The 22,096-nt window shown below is 40.8% G+C and overlaps 1 protein-coding gene and 1 pseudogene across 2 annotated transcripts; both read left to right on the forward strand.

The window, feature by feature from the left end:
- The first annotated feature begins 1,068 nt into the window (after window positions 1–1,068).
- Window positions 1,069–21,001, forward strand: ZNF761 (zinc finger protein 761). 2 transcript variants are annotated; one of them, XR_011071367.1, is made up of 5 exons: window positions 1,069–1,227; window positions 5,948–6,039; window positions 7,405–7,531; window positions 12,748–12,844; window positions 14,048–14,107. XR_011071367.1 is itself a non-coding variant. In XM_068528040.1 (4 exons), the coding sequence occupies exons 2-4, from the start codon at window positions 6,025–6,027 to the stop codon at window positions 20,847–20,849; spliced, it is 225 nt and encodes a 74-aa protein (XP_068384141.1). In that variant the 5' UTR covers window positions 1,069–1,227; window positions 5,948–6,024; the 3' UTR covers window positions 20,850–21,001. The 2 variants fall into 2 exon arrangements, 1 of the variants encoding a protein (XP_068384141.1); XM_068528040.1 differs by lacking the exons at window positions 12,748–12,844; window positions 14,048–14,107 and adding an exon at window positions 20,767–21,001.
- LOC137753010 (zinc finger protein 677-like) lies at window positions 12,779–17,362 on the forward strand (annotated as a pseudogene).
- Window positions 21,002–22,096: the final 1,095 nt, after the last annotated feature.

A 22,096-nucleotide genomic window follows, 5' to 3' on the forward strand; every position in this document is an offset into this window, starting at 1 on the left:
ACTTCAATAGTCTTCTAAAGAGTACATATAGGGTTTGTTAATCACACCTGACAGAACATTGAGAAATAGAAAATAAACAAAAGAGCTAAAATATAAAACAATATTTTTATTAAAAATATTCTTCCTAGTTACTCTTGGATAAATGTAAAGTGAATTAGAAAATGTTATATTTAGAAATTACTGACAAATGAATTATGACGTCACAAAAATTTATCTCAAAGGTACTTATCATTTGCCTCGGGTGTGGAATAGAATAACAAGTACTATAAAGAACAATACAGTTTATATCAATTTTTGATTTATAATTTTTTTAAAGCAGTGGTTGGTGACCTAAATCATCACATGCCTCATGCCTCTAAAGGGTGAATGGGGAATGTAAATGGATATGATGTTCTGATGGATGTCCGTACGAAGTGGCCCATTTCCCACCCGTAGAGTTTTGCATTTCACATTCAAGTTTGCATTTCTTGCACAGACAACTGCACTCCTTGCTTAATTATATCGCTTAAATTAAATTCTAATTGCAGGAGGCGTTCCTGGATCCAACTATCTCCCCACATCGACTCCGAATCCAGGTCCGGGTTCCCAGACCGCAGAGTCCGCCTCGCCTCTCTCTCAGGACCCGGCACCTCTTTGCAAAAACGATTTTTGACTAAACTCGTTTTCAACTGCTTAAAACGTAAACATCTTCGCTTTCAACAAGTGGCCTCTCAACTCTAAGTTTTCCCCTTAAATTGTTTGAAACATCAACTTAAAACAGGCAAGGAGCAGCCCGGTTACGCGGCACAGGAAAGAAATTCAAAGTGATCCAAACTCGGAAAGAAAGCATGCCCTTGGGGAACTGCCAAGGGGCGCCCCGGCCCCGCCCCGGCCCCGCCCCGGCTCGGCTCCGCCCCGCCCCCCCGCGGTCCCCGCCCCGGCTCGGCCCCGCCCCGGCTCGGCTCCGCCCCGCCCCCCGCGGTCCCCGCCTACACCTGGCCGCTACTCGCGCCCCTTTCCGAAGGCGCTCCGCCTAGGCCCCGCCCACAGCAGTCCCCGGAAGGAGCGCGCACGCGCAGTATCTCGCAGACCGGAAGAGGCTAGCGGGGTCCCAAGGTCACGTCGGCGTCTGTGAGTTTTCGTCTTTTTGAGTTTAAACCTGAGCGTCTCAGTCCACAGTCCTATACGCCTGGAGTCTTGGGGTTGCTACGGACGTTAACATTCCTGCACCCGTGCCTCTTACCTTCGGTAAGTTCTGGCGTCCCGGTGAGAGTTCCCGAAGCCTGACCGCTTCGCTGCTGGGTCGGGGGTCCGTGTTCATTTTCGGTTAAAATCTTTCCGAGGCCTTCCCGCCCATGGATTTTGGGCCTTCGGGCCATTAGACCCGCCTGCCACGTTGTTGTCCTGTAAAACCCTTCACTGACCAGTCCTCCCGCCCCGCGCTGTTCAGCGTCGTGGCAGATGGACTTTTGAGATAGATTCAAACACTTGGCGCGTCTCCCCTCATCCTCGTCCCTCTTGGCCCATAGAGGCCTGGCTTCTCTCCCTGGCCCTGGGATTCAGCAGACCCCACCGCCTTCCTGGGAACCTCCCCCCGTCCCCACCCCCCCCTTAATAAGAGGCCCAGTGTCTCGGAAGAGCACACTTTTCCGAAGGATGGGATTTAGGACTGAAGAACTCGGGGTGCCCCAAGAGCAAGTCACCTCCCCCGCGCGGGGATCTGGTGCTTTGTGGAAGTGATGATTGCAAAGGGGAGACCAGGAAAGCGGCAGGACAAGGGAGTGAGGAAGATCAGGAGAAAGAGAGACAGAGGGAGAATGAAGAGAAATAGAAAAGTGAGAGGGAGAAAAGATGAGTGAGGCGGTGCATAAAGAAAAGGCAAAAATAGAGGATCTGGGAAGGACTTGAAGAGAGACAAAGTGAAAGGGAATAACGCGGCAAAGTAGCAAGAGGAGAAAAGAAAATAGAAACACAGAGGAAAGGGTGGAGCTCCAGCCACGAAGGTCAAGGCACTTCAGACAGAGTGGTTAGGAGAAAAACAGTTGGGGGAGCTGAGTGCAGGGACAGAACGAGGGCTTAGGGTTGGCAGAGTGAGAAACAGCGCTGAGAGAACCTAGCCAGCTAGGGATGCCAGTGAGGTGGGGCTTGTGCGTTTTATAATTATTCGCCTCACAGTGTAACTTCCATTTGCAGCCCTTTACTCTGACAACGAGGGGGGACTTGTCTGTGAGTTGTGGGTTGCCATCTTTGCTTGGAATGGTGTGAGGACAAGAAATTACTGAATCCGTCACTACGTGGTGCTTTTTAAGGGAATATTAAAACCGTTGCTTTTTCTTCTTTTAAATGGACATACATTTTTGCACCCCTCTTACATTTAATTCATTTTTTTAAAAAGCATATTGAGGTAAATTTTAGTATACCGAATTCCCCCTTCTCTGTAAATAATCATCAGCTTCTGAAATAAGCTTTGGTGACATGTGATAACCAGCTGTCATCATTCTATTCTAAATATGAGGTAGTCTCAATTAAAAAAAAAAAATTTGACCCCAGAAGTCATTAGATTAAAAAAAAAAAAGAGTCCCAAATTGTTTTCCCTTTTGAATATATTGTGTCTAGTTCAGATTATAAACCCTGCATTCTTTCTACCCTTTGTCATATGTTGGAACATTCTGTAGAACTTAGTAAATAATTTTAGACTGTTTCAATATATACTTGGTAAGGGTGTCTAGCATCTTTATGGTTAGAACTTAATTTAGTGAGTTAGTCTAATATTCAGCAGCCTCTTTTGTCCCCTTTGTGTGATTTGTTGAATTAGTGAGCTGTGAGCTACAAAGTAGATGTTCCCCTCAAGTCCCTTTTGTCCATTCTGTGAAAATATTGAGGGATGGTCTGGATTGACTTGAAACTTTGTTCTAACAGAGCCCATCTGTTCATGGTAAAGAAATTTGCACTGATCCTATTTCCATAGCTAACCCTCTTTAAAAGTTTCAGCACCAAAATCTGTGTTCATCATTTTATATTTCTTCAGTGTTTCACTGTGATTTTCTGCAAAAGAGGGAGTAAATGCTTGGGATCAATGTGATTAAAACCACAAAAGAGGTGTCTTTTGCTCAGGTGTATTAAAGATGATCCTGGAATTTTTAAAAGGGGAATGAGATGATAAGGACAAACTTCTCACTGTCTCTTCTAGGCCACCCTTTCAAAATTCAGTTACGTGCAGTTCTCACTCGGCTCATATGTTCTCAAGGTAACTTCCCTTCTGGGCCTCTGTGAACCTACCTACAACACAGAGGTGATGAACAAGATCAGGATTGCTGAATGACAGCGATCCCCAAAATGATTGACAATATTGTATGGATATCTATGTGGCATTTTTCTGCAAGAGGGTGACCATTGTGATTATAAGCTTAAAAGAGTGCCAGGCCAACAACGATGATGAAAACTACTAGGAAAGATGCAGGGCTCAGGGACAGAGTCTGCCTCAGAGTTCTGTCTCTGCATCAGAAGTAAATCTGAAGTTAGACCATTTCAGTACCTGGCATTAACCCGTCTACTGGCTTCCCATTGCCTGTGGGACAAAATCCAGGCTCCTGGATATGACACCAGAGAGCACAGGCAACAAAGGAAAAAATAGTTAAATGGGCTTCATCAAAATAAAAAAACTTTGTGCATCAAAGCACACTATCAACAGAGTGAAAAGGCAACCCACAGAATTAGAGGAAAATTTTGCAAATCATATATCTGATAAAGAATTATTATCTAGAATACATAAAGAGCTCCTACCACTGAAAAACAAACAAAATTGAAAAATAGGCAAAACACTTGAATAGACATTTCTCCAAAGAAGATATACAGATGGCCAATCAGCTCATGAAAAGATGCTCAGTATCACCAATCGTAAGGGAAATGCAAATCAAAACCACAGTGAGATACTACTTCACACCCATTGGGATGGCTGTTATCAAAAGAAACTGAAAATAAGTGTTGGAGAGAATGTGGAGAATTGAAACCTTTGTGCATTGCTTACAAGGATAAAATGATACAGAAGCTGTGGAAAACAGTGGTAATTTCCTCAAAAAATTAAGCATAGAATTACCATGGGATCCAGCAATTGCACTTCTGGACATATACCCACATCACAGGGACTCCACCAAAAAGATTACTATGGCAGAAAGAAACCTCACCCTTTTTTATAGCCAAGCAGACACAACCCATTATGTACGTGTTCTCAAGATAAACAGTGATTAGTCCTCAAGTAAGAGGACGTGATGGCACCATTTGTCAAACATAGTTCATCAACTTTTGCTTCCAGCTGTTGCTGGAACCCCATCCAATCAAGCTTTCCCATCTGCCATCCCACTTTCCTTGTCAGGGGTTGTAATGTCCTCCCTATTTCTAAACCCACTGGTTAATTCACAGTCTTTGTCTTGTCCTGTCAGCAACTGTTGATCACTCCCTCTTCCGTTAAACACTTTTTTTTCTTTTTTCCCTCATGGCTTGCAGGACATCCCAGTATTTAAAAATAAACTTATACTATCATTTGAAGTCTGGCCATCTGTTTCAATTTTCTTTTCTCCTTGTTCACTTTTCATTTTCTTCTCCTGGTTTTGCCTCAACCCCTGGTCGCTGATGGGGGCAGGGCCCCAAGCTCCATCTGGGGCCTTTTCTCTGGCCGCACCCAGTGACCTTCCACATCATCCTATCTTATGGCTTTAGACACCCTGACGTCTCCCAATTCCACATCTCCTTCTCAGACCTCATCCCTGAACTCCAGACTCCTGTCGTCCAGCTGTACCCTTCCCATCCCTGCTGGCGCGTCTCACAGGCATCTTCTTGCCACACTGTCCAGACATTAGCTCCTGGACCCTACGGTCCTCCACATTTCCATTAAGAGCTGTGGCATGCTTCTTGGGGCCAGTGTGACCATCTTGACTGCTTTTCAAATATACAGGATGTTACATTATTCGTATGTGTCTTAACTTGAGATACAAAAGAATTAGATGTTAAGATGGATGAGACAATACATGGTTTCCAAAATTCACTTGGGATGGGGTAGAAAAATGTCTGAGGACCACGGGCCTTGCTGATCTGCTTCCTGCAGTACTTGTGTGACATCATCTCCTGCTTGTTTCCTCCCTCCTCACTGAGATTGAGCCACACAGATGTCTTTGCTTTTCCCGGGGTCAGGGTCACCAGTGCCTCAGGGATCCCTAGAACTCTCTGACCCCTCAGATGCACGTGGTGAACCTCCTCCCCCAGATGTTTGTTCTGATAACACACCTGCCCCCATTCTCAGTGGGGCCTTTTCTGAGTCTCTCGTTTAACTTTCCAGCCACGCTCCTACCCCCGCCCTAGCCTGTAATGCCTGCTCTGTGTGTTTCTCTCTGCTCTTTCCCCTTCCACTATCCAGATACAGGGGGCAGGGCCCGAGGAGAGAGCAGGGCCACGGAGTGGGAGGTGTGCTGGGGTTGACCCCTCTGACTGATGCTCTACCCTGACTTTACATTAGATTGCTGAGCCATTTTCAGATACCTCTTTTGTGCCCAGTTCCCGTAGGGTTTTCTTCTAGGTCATGGCTGACTGGGGCCAAGCCTCAATGATGTCTAAGTAGCCTCAGGTGATCGAATCTGTATCCAGCCCTGAGAACTAGGGCTCTGGCTCATCTGTTTCTTAGGACTGAGACCAGCCCTTAAACTAGAGGGGTGGAGGGGGTGCTGTCCTCTGCATGGCCTTCGGTCAGGACTGGGTCTCTGACTTGAAGGGGAGGGTCAGTCCTTCCTGGGTCCCCACTGCTGCAGCTTGTGTGTGCCTTAACCAGGAGGGGAGTGAGTTCTGAAGAAAGGGGTCAAAAACCTTACAGCAGAGGACTGTCTGTTCCACGTGCTGCGGTCTTCCCTGTGTTTGTGGTTGTGACTCAGGAAGGGGGTGTGTCGATTCCAAGCATTAAACAGCATCTTTTGACACTCAGGATTGACATCTCAGGACTCACCTTGCCTGAGAGAGAAGCCCTGAAGAGGAAGAAGAGGAAAGGACAAGGAGTCAGGAATGACTCTTTCTCAGGTAAAATCATATTCTTAGTTTACTATTCAGGCCTCTCTGTCCTGAAATGCCATTTGGACTTGATAATCTCTCACTCTCAAGTATCCTGCCTGACAGGTTTGCTTGGACTAGCCCCACGGTCTTCCTTCAATCTTCTCTCATCGCCACACAGATTCTATTCTGTATTTTTACACACTCTATGTATTTATGGAGATCAAAGTTAAGTTTTCTAATGTATTTTTTCTCAATTTTTGCAGTGTTTTTTAATAACCAGGCTACTATAGAATAATGTTGACAATCTTAATTAAATTTAGTACAATTTATACATGTTCATTGTACCAAAAATGCTGAAATGCACAAGTAAAAAATAATAGAAAATGAAGGTGTATTTAAAAAATGTCATTTTAGACACTACCACTTTTATTTCAGTTAATTTTGGCGTGTATGTTTATAGTGCACCCACTTGTGTATGTGAGCAGGAACCCATGGTGTGTATAAACGACACCATCGTTTCCTAAATAAGTCTTATATTCATTTTAACTTTGAAAGTGTGTCTTACATGCTTTCCATGTCCTTAAGTTTTCTCCTACCGTGCCATGTTAATGAGTTAAGAGCGGTAAGAATAGTCCTCATTGTATGTATGCATGTGTGTGTACGTGTATATGTGTTGACCTTTCAGCCAGTTCTGTGTTTTCAGCCTTGAACTTGTTTCAGGTTTTCTCAGTTAGGAAACAACTGTGTCATCGTACATTTAATGTCATATCTGATACTTAAACGTATGATGCTGTAGGTTCTGTTCTAAAGCCGGGCCACCTGGTTCAGGTGATGGCTGCCATTTATTAGCTGTTGAATAACAGAGTTGGGTCCTCTGTAAGGTGGGAATAAATTGGATGCTATGTTGTTATATGAGTTAATACTTATAAAACATTTGGAGTAATTCTTACTGTATGGTAACTTTTGGTTGTTACTGTAATTATCATTATACCATTTTTTCAATTCTTACCTTTCTTTAAAGCTACTGTGGACTTTGTCATCCCTAAAGACATTACTGTACCTCATCTGGAAGTTAGTTATCATTTGGTATATAATGTCTGGAACTTGTGTTTAGACAATGCTTTGTTGAATTTTTTTCATTTGTGTATATATATATTTTTTTTCTTTCTGCGTGCAATTTTAAATTCCTCAGTAATTTAGTAGATTTGACATCCTCTGATAGAAAAGTGTAATAAAGCAAAATTAGGGATATATTGTTCAGGATTCTCTTTGTGGCTCTATCAGAACACTCACTTCTATCTAATTGATGCTGGCACCTCTCTCCTCTTCTCATTTTGTGTGAAGATAAGTACTCTCCTGATGGCCTCTTGGTGAAATGTGTTCTCATTTCAGGCACTGTTGACATTCAGGGATGTGGCCATAGAATTCTCTCAGGAGGAGTGGGAATGCCTGGACCCTGCTCAGAGGGCCTTGTACAGGAACGTGATGTTGGAGAACTACAGGAACCTGGTCTCCCTGGGTGAGGATAGTTTCCCTCCAGAAATTGGGATCTGCCCTTGGGTGTCTTTGCATTTATCTTGGGTCTCTTGGGAACCCCTGCCTTGTTCGCCTAAGGTTGAAGCCATGTTGATTCAGAAATGAGAGGCTTTATAATGGAGTGTCTGGAATTTAAACCTTCTCTTTCTTCAGTTGATCTGTCCATGATGTGCTAGGTGGTGGTGGTTCTGGAAGCTGAGTAAGCACAAAATCTTATGGCGAAATTTTAAGCTATCTGCCTGATTTTACTCCTGCACTACTGGTTTAGTAGTTCTTGGAAGAAAGCTACGTATCTGTATATTTAAAATATTCTTTAAGCATTTGAAAGAAGACCATCATTGAAAAAATTTGTGAAATATTATTCTGTCCCATCTGTATTGCCCTTTTCAGTTGGACAAAGGGCTGGAATTGTATTATGGAAAAGCCACAGCACATCATTCACCTTTTTTCATGTAAGCAGGAATCTGTCTTTCTGAGGTGAATATTATTTTCATCTTGGAGCAGGGGAGAGAGCCCTGGCCTCTGAAGAGTGAGGTGAAAATAGAGAGAAGAAAAAAAAAATGAGGTGGGTGGGAATGTATCAATGATACGAACATATGGAAGAACTCAGACGGCAAAGAGGTGGCTACTTCATCAGATGTTTTTTAGGAAATTCTTCCTAAATGTGAGAGGTCTTTGGGAAGACAGAAGTTTATTGCTGTGAGCTCGCGAAGGAAATTGTACTTCCCCTCCTCTTATTCATGTGTCTTAAAAGTTTCCTCCCATCCCAGTGGTATTCCACCTCGTTGCAAAGTCGAAGGCAAAGTCTTTATCCTGACTCACAACTTTCTGTTACCTGCCGTCTGTGACCGTTTTTGTGTTTGGACTTTGGGGGACCAGCCTCTCATTCTAGACTCCGTTCTCAGTCCACACACATCCGAGCTGAGGTTTCTCTCGTCCCGGCTCCTCTCCTTCTCTAGCTTCCATCCCCATTTCACATACGTGAGAGACCTTCTTTTGGGGACGGGGGACACCGGCTGCTTATCCACTGCATCTGGGGCCCCAGGCGAGTACAGGGGCCTGTCTCAAGCCCTCTCTGCCCCTTCAGGTGCCTCAGGCATTTCTTCGTTTCTGCTTTTGCCTTTAGGAGCATGTATCATGGGACTAGCATGCATCTTTTGAGATTGTTCCTCAGCAGTATTGTAAAGACAGTGGGCGGAGAGAACCTTTCTTTGATCCCCAGTCCTTCACGGGGAGCATATCTCAGGCACATTTTGGGGTTTGTAGGCAGACCCCAGGACCCATTTCAACATCCCACAAAATCTGAATCCCTTACTTTACTCTCGTATCTTTTATTTTTCTCTCTCTTGGCAGTGCCTACTTAGTATGCAAATGTGGAAAAGCTTGGGCTCTGCCGATTTCATATTTTTTTTGGGTGTGTGTGATTTTGCCTCTGAAACTTGCTTCTGAAATACACCTACTTGGTGTCTGAGATGTTATTCTCTTGTTTTCTGCTTTGATAACCCACCCTTTAGGTGCTGGACAAGCTCTAGTGAACTCTGCCACGAGGAGTTTCACTGGGTAAAAGAAAATTCTGAGTGGAGAATGCTTTGATTGAGATGCTACAGTATCATCCTGCTTCATGGGGAAGTGCCCTCTGAAGTAACTGAGTAGAGTGGCCAGCATGTTCCAGGATGCTGAGATAGAAAGTATCATGAGAGCCTGACACAAATGGTTCCAGTTGTCCTTCTGGGTTTTGTGGATCACCACAAAAGTGTCTCTCAAGGGCAGTGTGGCAATGTTGATTAAGTATACTAACGATCATCCTGTTTGATTTGGGGTTTTCTCAAGTACAGAGATTTATTCCAGGGAGAAAATTGCAAGTTCATAACCACATATCAGTGAGACCATTGGCCAAACTGTTGTTCTTGCAGCAGTGTTCATTACATGTGTATGCCATTGTTTATTGTTCAAAAAAGTATGGTTAGCATTCATTCCCTGCTAGGCAGTTTCTCAACATTTTCCTCTGTCCCCAGTCCCTGGCACCTACCAGTCTGCATTCTGTCTCTGTGGATTTATCTATTCTGTGTATATCATATCTTTTGCAATATTGCCTTGACTCTTCAGGGCCCTTTGCGGTTCCGTATGAATTTCATCATCTTTTCCATTTTTCCAGAAAATGTTCTTGGAATTTTGATAGTGTTTACATAGAATCTATAGACCATGTTGGTGAATATTATCATAAATATGAAGTGTCTTCCCATTTATTTAGGTCTTCTTTCATTTCTATCAACAATTTTTTTTTTTTAATTTTTATTGGAGTATAGTTGATTTACAGTGTTGTGTTAGTTTCAGGTGTACAGCAAAGTGAATCTGTTACACATATACAGATATCCACTCTTTTTTAGATTCTTTTCCCATATAGGCCATTACAGAGTATTGAGTAGAGTTCCCTGTGCTATACAGTAGGTCCTTAATAGTTGTCTATATCAGCAATGTTTTGTAGTTTTCAGTCTATATGTCTTTCATCTCCTTGCTTAAATTCATTCCTAGGTATTTTATTCTTTGGATATTATTGTAAGTGGAATTATTAAAAAAATTTTTTTTCAAATTGTTCATTGTTGATGTATAGAAACACAGCTGATTTTCATATGTAGATACTGTATCCTGCAACTTGGCTGACATCGTTTATAAGACTAGTAGGTCTTGTGTGTGTGTGTGTGTATTTTATGGAATTTTCATTATACAGGATTGTGTCATCTGCTCATGGAGATAATTTTCCTTTTTATTCTCCAGTTTGTATACTTTTAATTTCTTTTTCTTGCATAATTGCTCTGGGTAGAACTTCCAGTACAACATTGAATAGCTGGATAGCAGTGGTGAAAGTGGGCATCATGTCTTATTTCTTATTTTAGGTGGAAAGCTTTTATTATTTCATCATTGACTGTGTATGATATTAGCTGTGAGTTTTTTATAAATGATCTTTATCAGGTTGAGGAAGTTCACTTTTTGTATGCTGAGTGTTTTCATCATGAACGGTTTCTGGATTTTTTTCAAATGTCTATTCTGCATACAATGAGATGATTATGTAGGTTCCCCCCCCTTCCTACTATTGATGTGGGCTATTATATTGATAGATTTCTATATGTTGAACCAACTACCCTTGAATTCTTGGTACAAGGCTGCCTTTTTTATGATGTATAATCTTAATATGCTATGTACTCAATTGGCTAGTATTTTGTTGAAGATTTTTCATCTATATTCATAAAGTATGTTGGTCTGTAGTATCTTTTCTTGAGCTGTTTTTGTCTGGCTTTGGTATCAGAATAATGCTGGCCTCATAGAATGAATTACGAAATGTTCTCTCTTTTCAGACTTGTGGTTGCCAAGGGGGAGGAGAGGTGGGGGAGGGATGGATTGGGAGTTTGGGATTAGCAGATGCAAACTATTATATATAGAATGGATAAACAACAAGATCCTACTGTATAGCACAGGGCACTATATTCAATATCCTGTAATAAACCATAATGGAAAAAGGAAAAAAAAAAGAAGTGTTCTCTCTTTTACTTATTATAGGGCAGGTCTAGTCGTTAAGAAAATCCATCACCTTTTGTTTATCTTGGAAGTCATAATTTCTCCCTCGTTTTTAAAAGACAGTTTTGCTAGAGATAGAATTGGCTGACAGTTTTTTTTCCTCTGTCAACACTTCAAATACGTCATCCATTGTTTCTGGACTCCATGGTTTTGGCAAGAAATCGGCTTTTAATCTTACTGAGGATCTTTTGTATATGACAAATACCTACCTTCTCCCTTGCTGCTTTTAAGATTCTCTCTTTCCCTTTGTCTTTTAACAGTTTGATTATAATTTGTTACATGTGATTCTCTTTGAGTTTTCCTACATGTGGTTCATTCAGTCTTTAGATTTGTAGGTTCATGCCTTTATTCACATTTAAGAAATTTTTGACCATATTCTGATATTCTTTCTGCCTTCTTTCTCCTTCTCTTTGGGACTCCCATAATTCATATGTTCGTCCACTGATGGTATCTACAGGTCTCCTAAGCTCTGTTCATTTATATTCAGTCTTTTTTTTCTTTCTGCTCCTTAGACTAGGTAATTCTGACTGATCTACCTACAAGTTTGCTGATACTCCCCTTTGCCTAATCAAATCTGGTGCTGAACCTCTCTAGGAAATTTTTCATTTTGATAAATTTACCTTTCAGCCCCAGAATTTCTGTTTAGTTTCTTTTTATAATCTCTATCATTTTATTGATATTCTCTATTTGTTTAAACACTGTTTTCCTTACCTTCATTAATTCTGTGTCCATCATTCCCTTTAGCTTAATTAGTTGATTTAAAGTGTTTGTTGATTAAGTCCAAAGTTTGGGCTCCATTGTGGACAATTTATGCTATTTATTTATTCATTTTTCTCTATGGGTTATATTGATACTTTATTGTTACTTTGCCTGCTTTGTAACCTTTTGTTTAACAAATGGGATATTTTGAGTATGTTGAAACCTTGGAAATCATAATCCACTCCTCCCCCCACGTTCACCCCCCTGGATTTTGTTGTTTCTTGTGACTGCTGTTGTGTCTTTATTTCTCTCAACTAATTTTGTGTGATGTGTTTTCATTGCTGTGTGTGGCCACTGAAATCTTTGTTGACTTATTGGGCAGTTAGTGATTTGACACATTTCCTTAAACACCTGGAACCAAAACCAAAACAAAACCACCTTATACTCTTTGTAGATGAGCTCTTTGTGTTGGAGAATTCCTTAAGCACTCAGGCAAGGAGTTTGCAACTCTGCCTTAGCATTCACTTCTTGCAGAAAATCTGATGTTCAGCTGTACATGAGGGCTTAGGAGCTTCTCAGGTCTTTTCTTATATTCCCAGTCCTAGGCATCCCAAATCTATCTAGATTCCCTGGAATATGTGGCAGATGTTCAAAGTCCTTAATTCCCAGTACAACTCACTCCCCACTTTTTTCCCAGGGTTTTCGATTTGTCCATTGTTTGCCCAAGTTGTTATCCCTTGCCCTAGGTGGCAGTGGCTAGTATATTTACCTTTAAATGTTTTTGACCAAGCCCTCAAGTTAGCTGTTCCACCTAGGTATAGTTTTGCAGGTACTTTGAGCCAATCCTTTAGGTATCCATCAGGCAGATCAAAAGAAAAAAAACAAAACCAAAAAACCAAAACCCAAACAGTTGAAATTCTTTATAAGGTCTGTTCTGTCACCTCTGATTCTGGAAACCTGTACCAGCCTGTGGGGCTCTCATCTTCAAGGCCACTGCCTAGCTGAGGAACAGGGATGGGTCAAGGTAAGAAAAAACAGCTGCCTTTTTCTTGGTTAAGAGTGTTCCTGGTAGCTGGAATCCTTTGATTAATTTCCAGAGTTCTTATAAAGTTGATTCTGGCAGTTTTTGTGAGTTCATTTCTTGTTTTGTACAGAGAAGTACATTTGGCGTTCCCTGCTTTGTCAGTTTTGTTGTCACATTTCCCCATTAATTTCTGTAATATTACATATTTACCTGGACCTTTTATTTCAAAATCAGTGATTTTTAACATATTTTCCAGTTCTCATATTGTGTGCTCCTTCTGAAATATGTCCTTTCTTTTAGTCTTATAGGTGAATTCTTTAGAATTCCACAGACACTGTGTGTGTGTGTATTTAACAAATGTAAATTCTTATTATTTATGATTTATGGCTGGATTTGTCTCACATTACTAAAATGTTTATACCTGTTTATTTTGATTAACAGATAATTAATATTTAGCATATGTTATGTAATATAAGCACAGTGAACTAATCGTTAATGTTGCAGTATGCCTATTTTTCATGGGTATAGTTGTATAACAAGTATTCAAAATAATGTTTTGCTATGCTTACAGTGTTGTTTTAGTGTTGTATACAAGTATTCAGTAGTGTTTTTTTTAATATTAATTTTCTTAAGAAACTTTTCCTCTCTCCCTTCCTCCCTTCCTTCCTTCCTTCCTTCCTTCCTTCCTTCCTTCCTTCCTTCCTTCCTCCCTCCCTCCCTCCCTCCCTCCCTTCTTCCCACCCTCCCTCCCTTCCTCCCACCATGCAGCATGCAGGATCTTAGTTCCCCGACCAGGGATTGAACCTGTGCCCCCTGCATTGGGAGCGTGGAGTCTTAACCACTGGACCCCAGTGATTATTTTTAATATCTTTTATTTTTCAAATGTTAGACAGTTGTATGCCTCCCATGAGTTGTGTGCTTTGGGGTGCCTGTGGAGAAATTCCTTTTCTTTCAAGGTTATTGTAACTTTTGATAACAGAGCATTTGAAAATAGGCTTCCCTGAAAATAATTTGAATTGTGTGTAATCACCCTTTCTTTTTAGAGGAATCTTATTCATTTGTGTTCCTAAACATTTGCAGACCATGGTTGTAAAACTTGATAAGTCTGTTAATCATGAGTTTTACCTTTGGAGTAATATTATATTTTTCAGCGTAAAATATCTATCTTCCAATCTGGTTAAAAGGAAGCCTTATATCTTACAGATATGTCTACCAGATGTGTGACCAAAGAATTATCACCAAAAGAGGACATTAATAATGGAGACTTATTTCAGACATTGGTTTTTGAAAGACTTGTAAGTCATGATTTTGATGATTTTGATTTCAGTGAAGTCCAGCAAAATATGCACAAGTTTGCGAATCAGTGGGAATATGAAGAAAAACGTTACAAAGGAGTGACTACAACCCCTTGCAAAAATCTCACTGGTAGTAGAGATCAACAACATCATAAATCCTGGAATAATTTTCCTTTAAAGCAGAATGTTTCTGTAAGAAGTATGTCTCAATATTACAGATATTACAAGTCATATATGAGGAATAAGGAACTAAAAAGTAACATAGGCTATTCAGGAAACAAGTTTTTGACATGTTTGGAAAATAGGCTTGGATTAAGCCTTCATTCACATTTGGCTGAACTGCAGATTTTTCAAACTGAGGAGAAAATTTATGAATGTAATCAAGTTGAGAAGTCTATGAAAAACTGTTCCTCAGTTTCACCACTTCAAATAATTCCTCCTAGTGTCAAAACCAACATTTGTAATAAAAATGGGAAGGTTTTAACGCATCCTTCATTGCTTACACAACACCAGAAAACACATATTAGAGAAAAGCCCTACAAATGTAATGACTGTGGGAAGGCTTTTAGCCATTGCTCAGTCTTAGCTAATCATCAAAGAATTCATTCTGAACAGAGACCTTACAAATGTAGTGAGTGTGGCAAAACCTTTAACAGATTCTCAAACCTCACAAGGCATCAGAGAATTCATACTGGGGAGAAACCATATAAATGTAATGTATGTGGTAAGGACTTTATGATACGTTCACACCTTTGGGGTCATGAGCGAATTCATACTGGAGAGAAACCTTACAAATGTAATGAGTGTGGCAAAGCGTTTTCTGAGCATTCAAATCTTGCTCAACATAAGAGAATCCATACTGGAGAGAAACCTTATAAATGTAACGAGTGTGGTAAGGATTTCACCACACGTTCACACCTTTGGGGCCATGAGAGGATCCATACTGGAGACAAACCATACAAATGTCATGAGTGTGGCAAAGCTTTCACTGGGAGTTCAAACCTTACTCAACATAAGAAAGTTCATACTGGAGAGAAACCATATAAATGTCATGTATGTGGCAAGGCCTTCAGTCAGAATTCAAGCCTTACAGTTCATCAGAGAATTCATACTGGAGAGAAACCTTACAAGTGTCATGAGTGTGGCAAAGCCTTTAAGCAGTACTCAAGTCTCAACAGACACCAGAATATACATGGAGTGAAGATACAGATGTAAAGTGTGTGGTAAGGTTTTTATTAAATGTTCATATGTTTGGAGTGATGAGAGAATTTATACTGGAAAGAAACCTTACAAGAGAATATATTAAGGCCTTCAGGAAATGACCTGGCCTCAGGATCACCAGAGATTTCATAATGGAGAAAACGCTTACAAATATAATGAGTGAGGTAAATTGTTTAAGCAGGTTTCAGAATGTACTGTGCATCAGGGAATTATTAGTAGGGAAAACTAAGTCTAGTCCTTCATGAAGATTAGTCAAATCATGTTACACTCTGCAGAGTAATTAAAAGTTAAAATCATTTAAAATTCATGAGATGGTGGCAGGGGGGGTCAAAGGATCAAGGACGTGTGGAAAGGCCCACTAATCAAGTTATGAAATGTTTTTATTCTTAGATTTCTTGGTAGGGCTCTATTTTTAGTGACTTTCAATCTGAGGTTCAAAATCTGTTAATGATGTTATATCTTCATCACAGACCTCTCATGTGCTGCCATGATGAAACACACCTGTAAAGGAACTTTACACCTGTAAAGGAACTTTTTAAAAATTTCGGTGCTAATGTAAAAGGTGATTTGTTTTAAATTTTCTTTCCTTTATTTTTGGTTTTTGTTTTTAATTTTCAATTGCACTCGTTCATTGGTGGTATATATACATTAACCTTGTATCCTGCAGCCCTACTGTAGTGTTTTATTGTACCACACTTTAGGGTATTATTGTATTGTAGGGTATTTATTGTATTGTCGTGTTTTATGTACCACACTTTAGGGTATCATGAAATTGTTCAATTCCAGTGATAGGTGCCACCCCGTTTTGTTCATAGCGTAAAGAGCCTCTCTGTTACCATACTAATGTTGACGCAGTCTTACAGTCATTAAATCCGAATTGGTCATGGGCCAGGTTCCTGTTGTTCTGGGTTGCAGTCAGAGCATCTGCATTTTATTAAGATCTCAAAAGCTTGATGCATAATTGGTATTGGCATATAGAAAAATCTTTACTCATAAATGGAAACTTGTCACGGCTAAAACTACAAAATAACATACCACTAATCTAAAACATGCTGACAAGTTACGAAAACAACTAAATATAGGTCTAGATTATTGGAAGAACGTAGCTAACCTTCTTTTTCAGTATATCATGATGGTTAAATACTATACTTTGTTACCGTCTCCACTAAGTTGAAGTCCCCATATCTGCTGCTCACCAATGTGTGAATTTAGTGAAATCACGGAACTCCCTGTGCTTAAGTTTTCTTCCTCTTTAGAATAAAAATAGTAGTAGTTTCCATCTCCAAGATTTGTGAAGGATGAAGACGTTACTGAGCTTCCTAGCAGTGATTCTTACATTGTAAAGGTTTTTCAGAGTTACATATTCAACTCTTAGAAGGCTCTTAATGAAAGTAAAACTTAAGTAAATATTTCTCAGTGAGAACTAATGGTAAGTGGAGAATATTGAATTTCAGTTGAAATGATAAACGTAACCATTGCTTCAGGTTCTCCTGCAGCATCCCCCAGAAGAAATATGTCAGTCATTGGGAACTAACAGATCCTCCAGGTTTTTTTGGCAATAGAAATGGTCTTCTTATCACAGACTATGATTAGAATCCTGGAGAATTTCTCTCTTCTTTACCATTATATCTTGCTTTCCTTCTCTGGGTGAAGGTTAGGGTCTGCAGATTTGATGGTCAGGCACTTGCTTGTAGCCAACTCCTTCATCTTCATCTTTACAGGAATCTCCAGGACAGTGATGGCTTTTGGGCAGAAACATTTTCTCAGCGACTTTGGTTGCAAATTTGTTTACTGTGTTCACAGAGTGATACTGTACTATATTTGTGTAAGATGTAACTCTCGGAGGAAACTAGGTGAAGGTTCTGAATGCCTCTACTATCTTTGTACCTTCCTGTACATCTGTGATTATTTCAAAATAAAAAGTTAAAGGGAATGTGGTTTGCTGTGGCTTTTACAAAATTCAAATCCAGCTGTTTGTTGATGTGAGAATAAAAGATATGATAAATGAGTCTAACAATAATTCTTACAACTGTCTACTCATTACTTCTTCGTGTTTCATGAGTATTGTAAATGTGTATGTGTCTACATCCTACATAATACAGGTCTACTCTACTTCCAAGAACTCCTGAATCAGGAGCACAAGGGTAGAACTAGAGAATTCGGTGTTTAAAGTGTTTGCTGTATTATGGATTGGTGGATATTTCGTTTTGGAACCACCACCAATCCTGCATGAAGTGAGCAGACCTTCTGAAGAAAGAGGAACACCGAAGTCTAGAAGCACCATTGTGATTCTTTTCATTTCTGAATCAACAGAGCTTCAATCTTGTCCTTAAAAACAGGGATCAGAAGCTTGGTTGTTCAAGGCAGGGCTTCTCAAGAGCCTGACCATGGAGAAAGATTCGCAAGCACAGGTCTTACCTTTTGGATGGAATGTGTCTTCTAATACAGTTCTCTAATACCGTATGTCTCTGCACAAAAACTCTTGAGTGGGGTCCAGGCATTCCTAGTGCTTTTAAGAGAATTTTATGGGCATATTGGTGAATGTCATAGTTCCTGAAATAAAACACACACACTTCCAGTAGTGACAGTTGGGGAGATTCTTTTAATTTTATACAGCATGAGACAAGAATAGGAGTATAAAGATAGTTCTGGTGTACTATGAGGATTACTACTTGAGTTTTGTGGCAGAACTTCTGGGTCCTGACAAGTTGTTTAATTAACCTTTGTGAGTCTCAGATTGCTCCTTTGAGGTGGCACCTGCCCTGCAAATCTCAGTTGAGTACTGTGAGGCTCATGGGGACCTTCCTGTGCAATCATTTGGTAAATAGAAGGCACTATGCTTGTGTGAGCCTTCCCATTATAGGGCATGTAACTGTATTCTAATTCAGGGGATTCTCAATTTAAGAGCAATTTATGCTCGTGTAAGAGCATACCACCTCCAAAGCCATTCTCAGTGTCTTGGTGTGAGTCTCTTTCGGTTCATCTTGCTTGGGACTCTCTGTGGTTCTTGTACCTGGATATCTGTTTCTTTCTTCAGGGTCAGGAATTTTTCAGCCATAATTTCATCAAATATATATATTTTTTAATTATTTTATTTTATTTTTGGCTGCATTGGGTCTTTGTTGCTGCATGCAGGCTTCCTCTAGTTGTGGCGAGGCGGGGGGCTACTCTTCCTTGAGGTGCACAGGCTTCTCATTGTGGTGGCTTCTCTTGTTGTGGAGCACAGGCTCTAGATGTGCAGGCTTTGGTAGTTGTGGCTCGGCTCTAGAGCACAGGCTCAGTAGTTGTGGCACATGGGCTTAGTTGCTCCGCGGCACGTGGGATCTTCCTGGACGAGGGCTCAAACCCGTGTCCCCTGCATAAGCAGGTGGATTCCCAACCACTGTGTCACCAGGGAAGCCCCCATCAAATACATTTTTAACCCTTTTCTCACTTCTCCTTCTGGGACCCCTATAGTGGGAATGTTAGTACACTTGATGTTGTCCCAGAGGTCTCTTAAACTGTCCTCATTTTTAAAAAATTTGTTTTTCTTTTTGATGTTATGATTAGATGATTACCATTATTCTGTCTTCCGGATTACTTATACTTTCTTCTGTATCACCTAGTCTGCTGTTAATTCCTTCTAGTGAGGTTTTCATTTCAGTTATTGTATTATTCAACTCTGAGTGATTTTTTATTATGTTTTTTGTTCCTTGTTAAAATTCTCACTGTGTCCATCTATTTTTCCCCTCAAGTTCCGTTAGCATGCTTGTTACGAATGCTTTGAACTCTTTATCTGGTAAGTTGTGTATCTCTCTTTCACTAGTTGTTTTTTCAGTTATTTTTTTTTCTTTTTCTTTCATTTGAAACAAATTCCTCTGTCTTCTCATTTTGGTTAACTTTCTCTGTCTCAATGAAATTAGGTGAGTCAGTAAGCCTGTCCTTATGTGGGAGCGTCTCTATGCAGTTGCGTGTGCCCAGTGGCTTTGCTGGGAGAGCTGGATCTGAAGTAAGCACAGGTCACGTCTTCCCCAGGGTTGCCATCAGCTGTCACCTTGGTGGGAAGTGCGGCTGGAGATGGAGGAGATAGAGCCAGAGCCAGGTGCGAGCAGGAGCTTTCCCTCCCCTCTGCTCAGTGGCCATCACCAACCACCCTATTAGGGGTGGGGTTGGGTCCCAAGGTGTGGAGCAGAAGCCCTGAGGGTAGGGTCCAAGCTGGTTCTGTTTCCTCTGAGTGTGTGCCCTCCATCCTCCTGGCAACAGCACCTTCAACCCAAAAGGAGCGGTGCTGAAGCAAGAGGGGTCAGAACAGGTGCCCGGTGTGGGCTGGAGTGTGCTGGGATGTTCCTGGCATGTCAGTCAGAGTTCCAGACAACTCCTGATCCGCCACTTCCGTGAGCGCCAGTAATGACTGCTCTCCCCCTGTTCAGATGCAGTGCCGGGTCTAGCCTGCTCTTCACCACCCCCCACCCCACCCCCCGCTGCCCCAAGTGCACACTCCCCTGCAGTGGTAGTCTTTTCCCTAGTGGGGAGCTGCACTGGAGCTAGAGGGGCTGGGACGGGCACTTGGTGTGGGCCAGGGCATTCACTGGAGCAGTTGGGACACTGGCCAGAGCCCCAGGCAGTTTCAGTCTGCTTCCTTCACCACCTTGTTCCTGGGAGTAAGTGAGCATGAGTGTGCCCTTCACAAGTGGAATCTGTTTCTTACAGCCCTCCTTGAAGTCCCACTGGTTTTCAAACTAACCAAGGAGAATTGTCTTCCTGGGGTTGGACCCCAGGGCTGGGATGCCCAGTATGTGGTTTGAACGCCTTACTCTCCAGGGAGGATCTCCAAGCTTGTGATAGGCCTGTGGATCCCACCCTGATTGCTTCACCTCCCTTCCTGCCTGACTCTGTGTATATCTTTCTTTACGGCCTTGGTTGTACAGGAGTCCTTTTACCAGTTTCCACTTCGTTTTGCAAGAGAATTTTCCCCCATGTAGGTGTAAAAATATTTTTGATATGTTCATAGGGGGAGATGAGCCCAGCATCCTCCTCCTCCACCATCCTGATCTCCTTCCCCCGGGTCTAACATGCTTTGACTCTTCAGTTGGATTTTTTTGTTTGTTTTCAAGAGATCTAGTTAAAACATTTGGATTAAAGTAAAATAATGAAATATATATGTCATGGCTTTTTAACCTATTAAAAACACAACATGACCATATAATAGACTTTACAGTAGGTCATCAGTATAATTAAATGGTACTATTACAACATTTATTAAGGTACAATTTCCCAGTACTATTACTTGATGAATAACAGACATAATCTAACATACTATTTATATATATATTTATGTATGTTTATGATCTACTACGTGGTAAATATTTCAAAGTGCCTCTTCTCAGCTAAAAATTTGTATTTCTCGGGGCTTCCCTGGTGGCGCAGTGGTTGAGAATCTGCCTGCCAATGCAGGAGACACGGGTTCGAGCCCTGGTCTGGGAAGATCCCACATGCTGCGGCGCAACTAGGCCTGTGAGCCACAGTTGCTGAGCCTGCGCGTCTGGAGCCTATGCTCCGCAACAAGAGAGACTGCAATAGTGAGAGGCCCGCGCACCGCGATGAAGAGTGGCCCCCACTTGCCACAACTAGAGAAAGCCCTCGCACAGAAACGAAGACCCAACACAGCCATAAATAAATAAAAAATTTTTTAAAAAATTTGTATTTCTCTATTTCCAGGCCACAAGGTTCAACATATCAATATCCATTATTTCAAACTCATTCTTTGTTTTTCAAATGATTGTATCTTTAATACTTTACAGAGATAGCTATATTAAAATATTTCCTATACTTGAGACAACTATTTTGCTCCTGCAGAAATCCACCTGCCATTAACTCCACACAAACAAAAAGGATTCATGACTTTCTTCACCAAATAACTATTCCTCCACTGTGTGTGTTTAGTAAAAACCTCCACTTAATTCCTCATGTAATTGACATGAGAGTACTCCTTCAAATCTCTTTCTTTCCAATACAGTCAGCTGACATCCTCACACTATACAGAAAAGTCTGTCTTCTACAGATGCCAAAACCCGTGCCATCTTACCCCAAACATCATGTCTTTTTAAATTTTCTCACTCACCTCATGTTTTTTTTTTTCTTTTTTTTAAATTGTCCAAAACATCTTTATACTCTCTTTTTCCCCACTCCATTTAATCTGGCCATTGCTACATGAAAAAAAAAATTAAATATGCTGTCTTCCTATATATTATTATACTTCACATGAGCACCATCTTTATAATGATGTAACATACAAATTTCATAACTTGGCTCCAAATATACCTACTCTCTGAAACTGATTTCCATTCCATCTTCACCCCATGATACCTCATTACTCCCTGAGAACATTTTTCTCTTCAGTTTCTTGAATGACCATCCTACATGCTATTCTTTTTTTTCATGGAACTTTTCCAGAAATCCCATGTTAATTTCTGGATAAATTCATTATGTGAAATTGAAAGTTACACACTCAAAGACATCCTCAGGACGTCCAGATTGTGTCAGGCTCTACTGTTTTTTTGTTTCTGTTTTTTTAAAATTTCATTGACTCTGAACTACTCCACTACAAACATTAATACAATTCAATTGTATAAGTAATTACATAATAATTACATAATGTTTCATTTACAGTTGCTACTACTTTTCATCGTTTTTTATGGGGCAGAATTTTATGTCTTGTGCACCATTCCCTTGTGATGTGACTTCCATAATTTCACAG

The sequence above is a fragment of the Eschrichtius robustus genome, chromosome 19 (assembly GCF_028021215.1).
Source record: "Eschrichtius robustus isolate mEscRob2 chromosome 19, mEscRob2.pri, whole genome shotgun sequence".
In the NCBI taxonomy this organism is placed as follows: Eukaryota; Metazoa; Chordata; class Mammalia; order Artiodactyla; family Eschrichtiidae; genus Eschrichtius; species Eschrichtius robustus.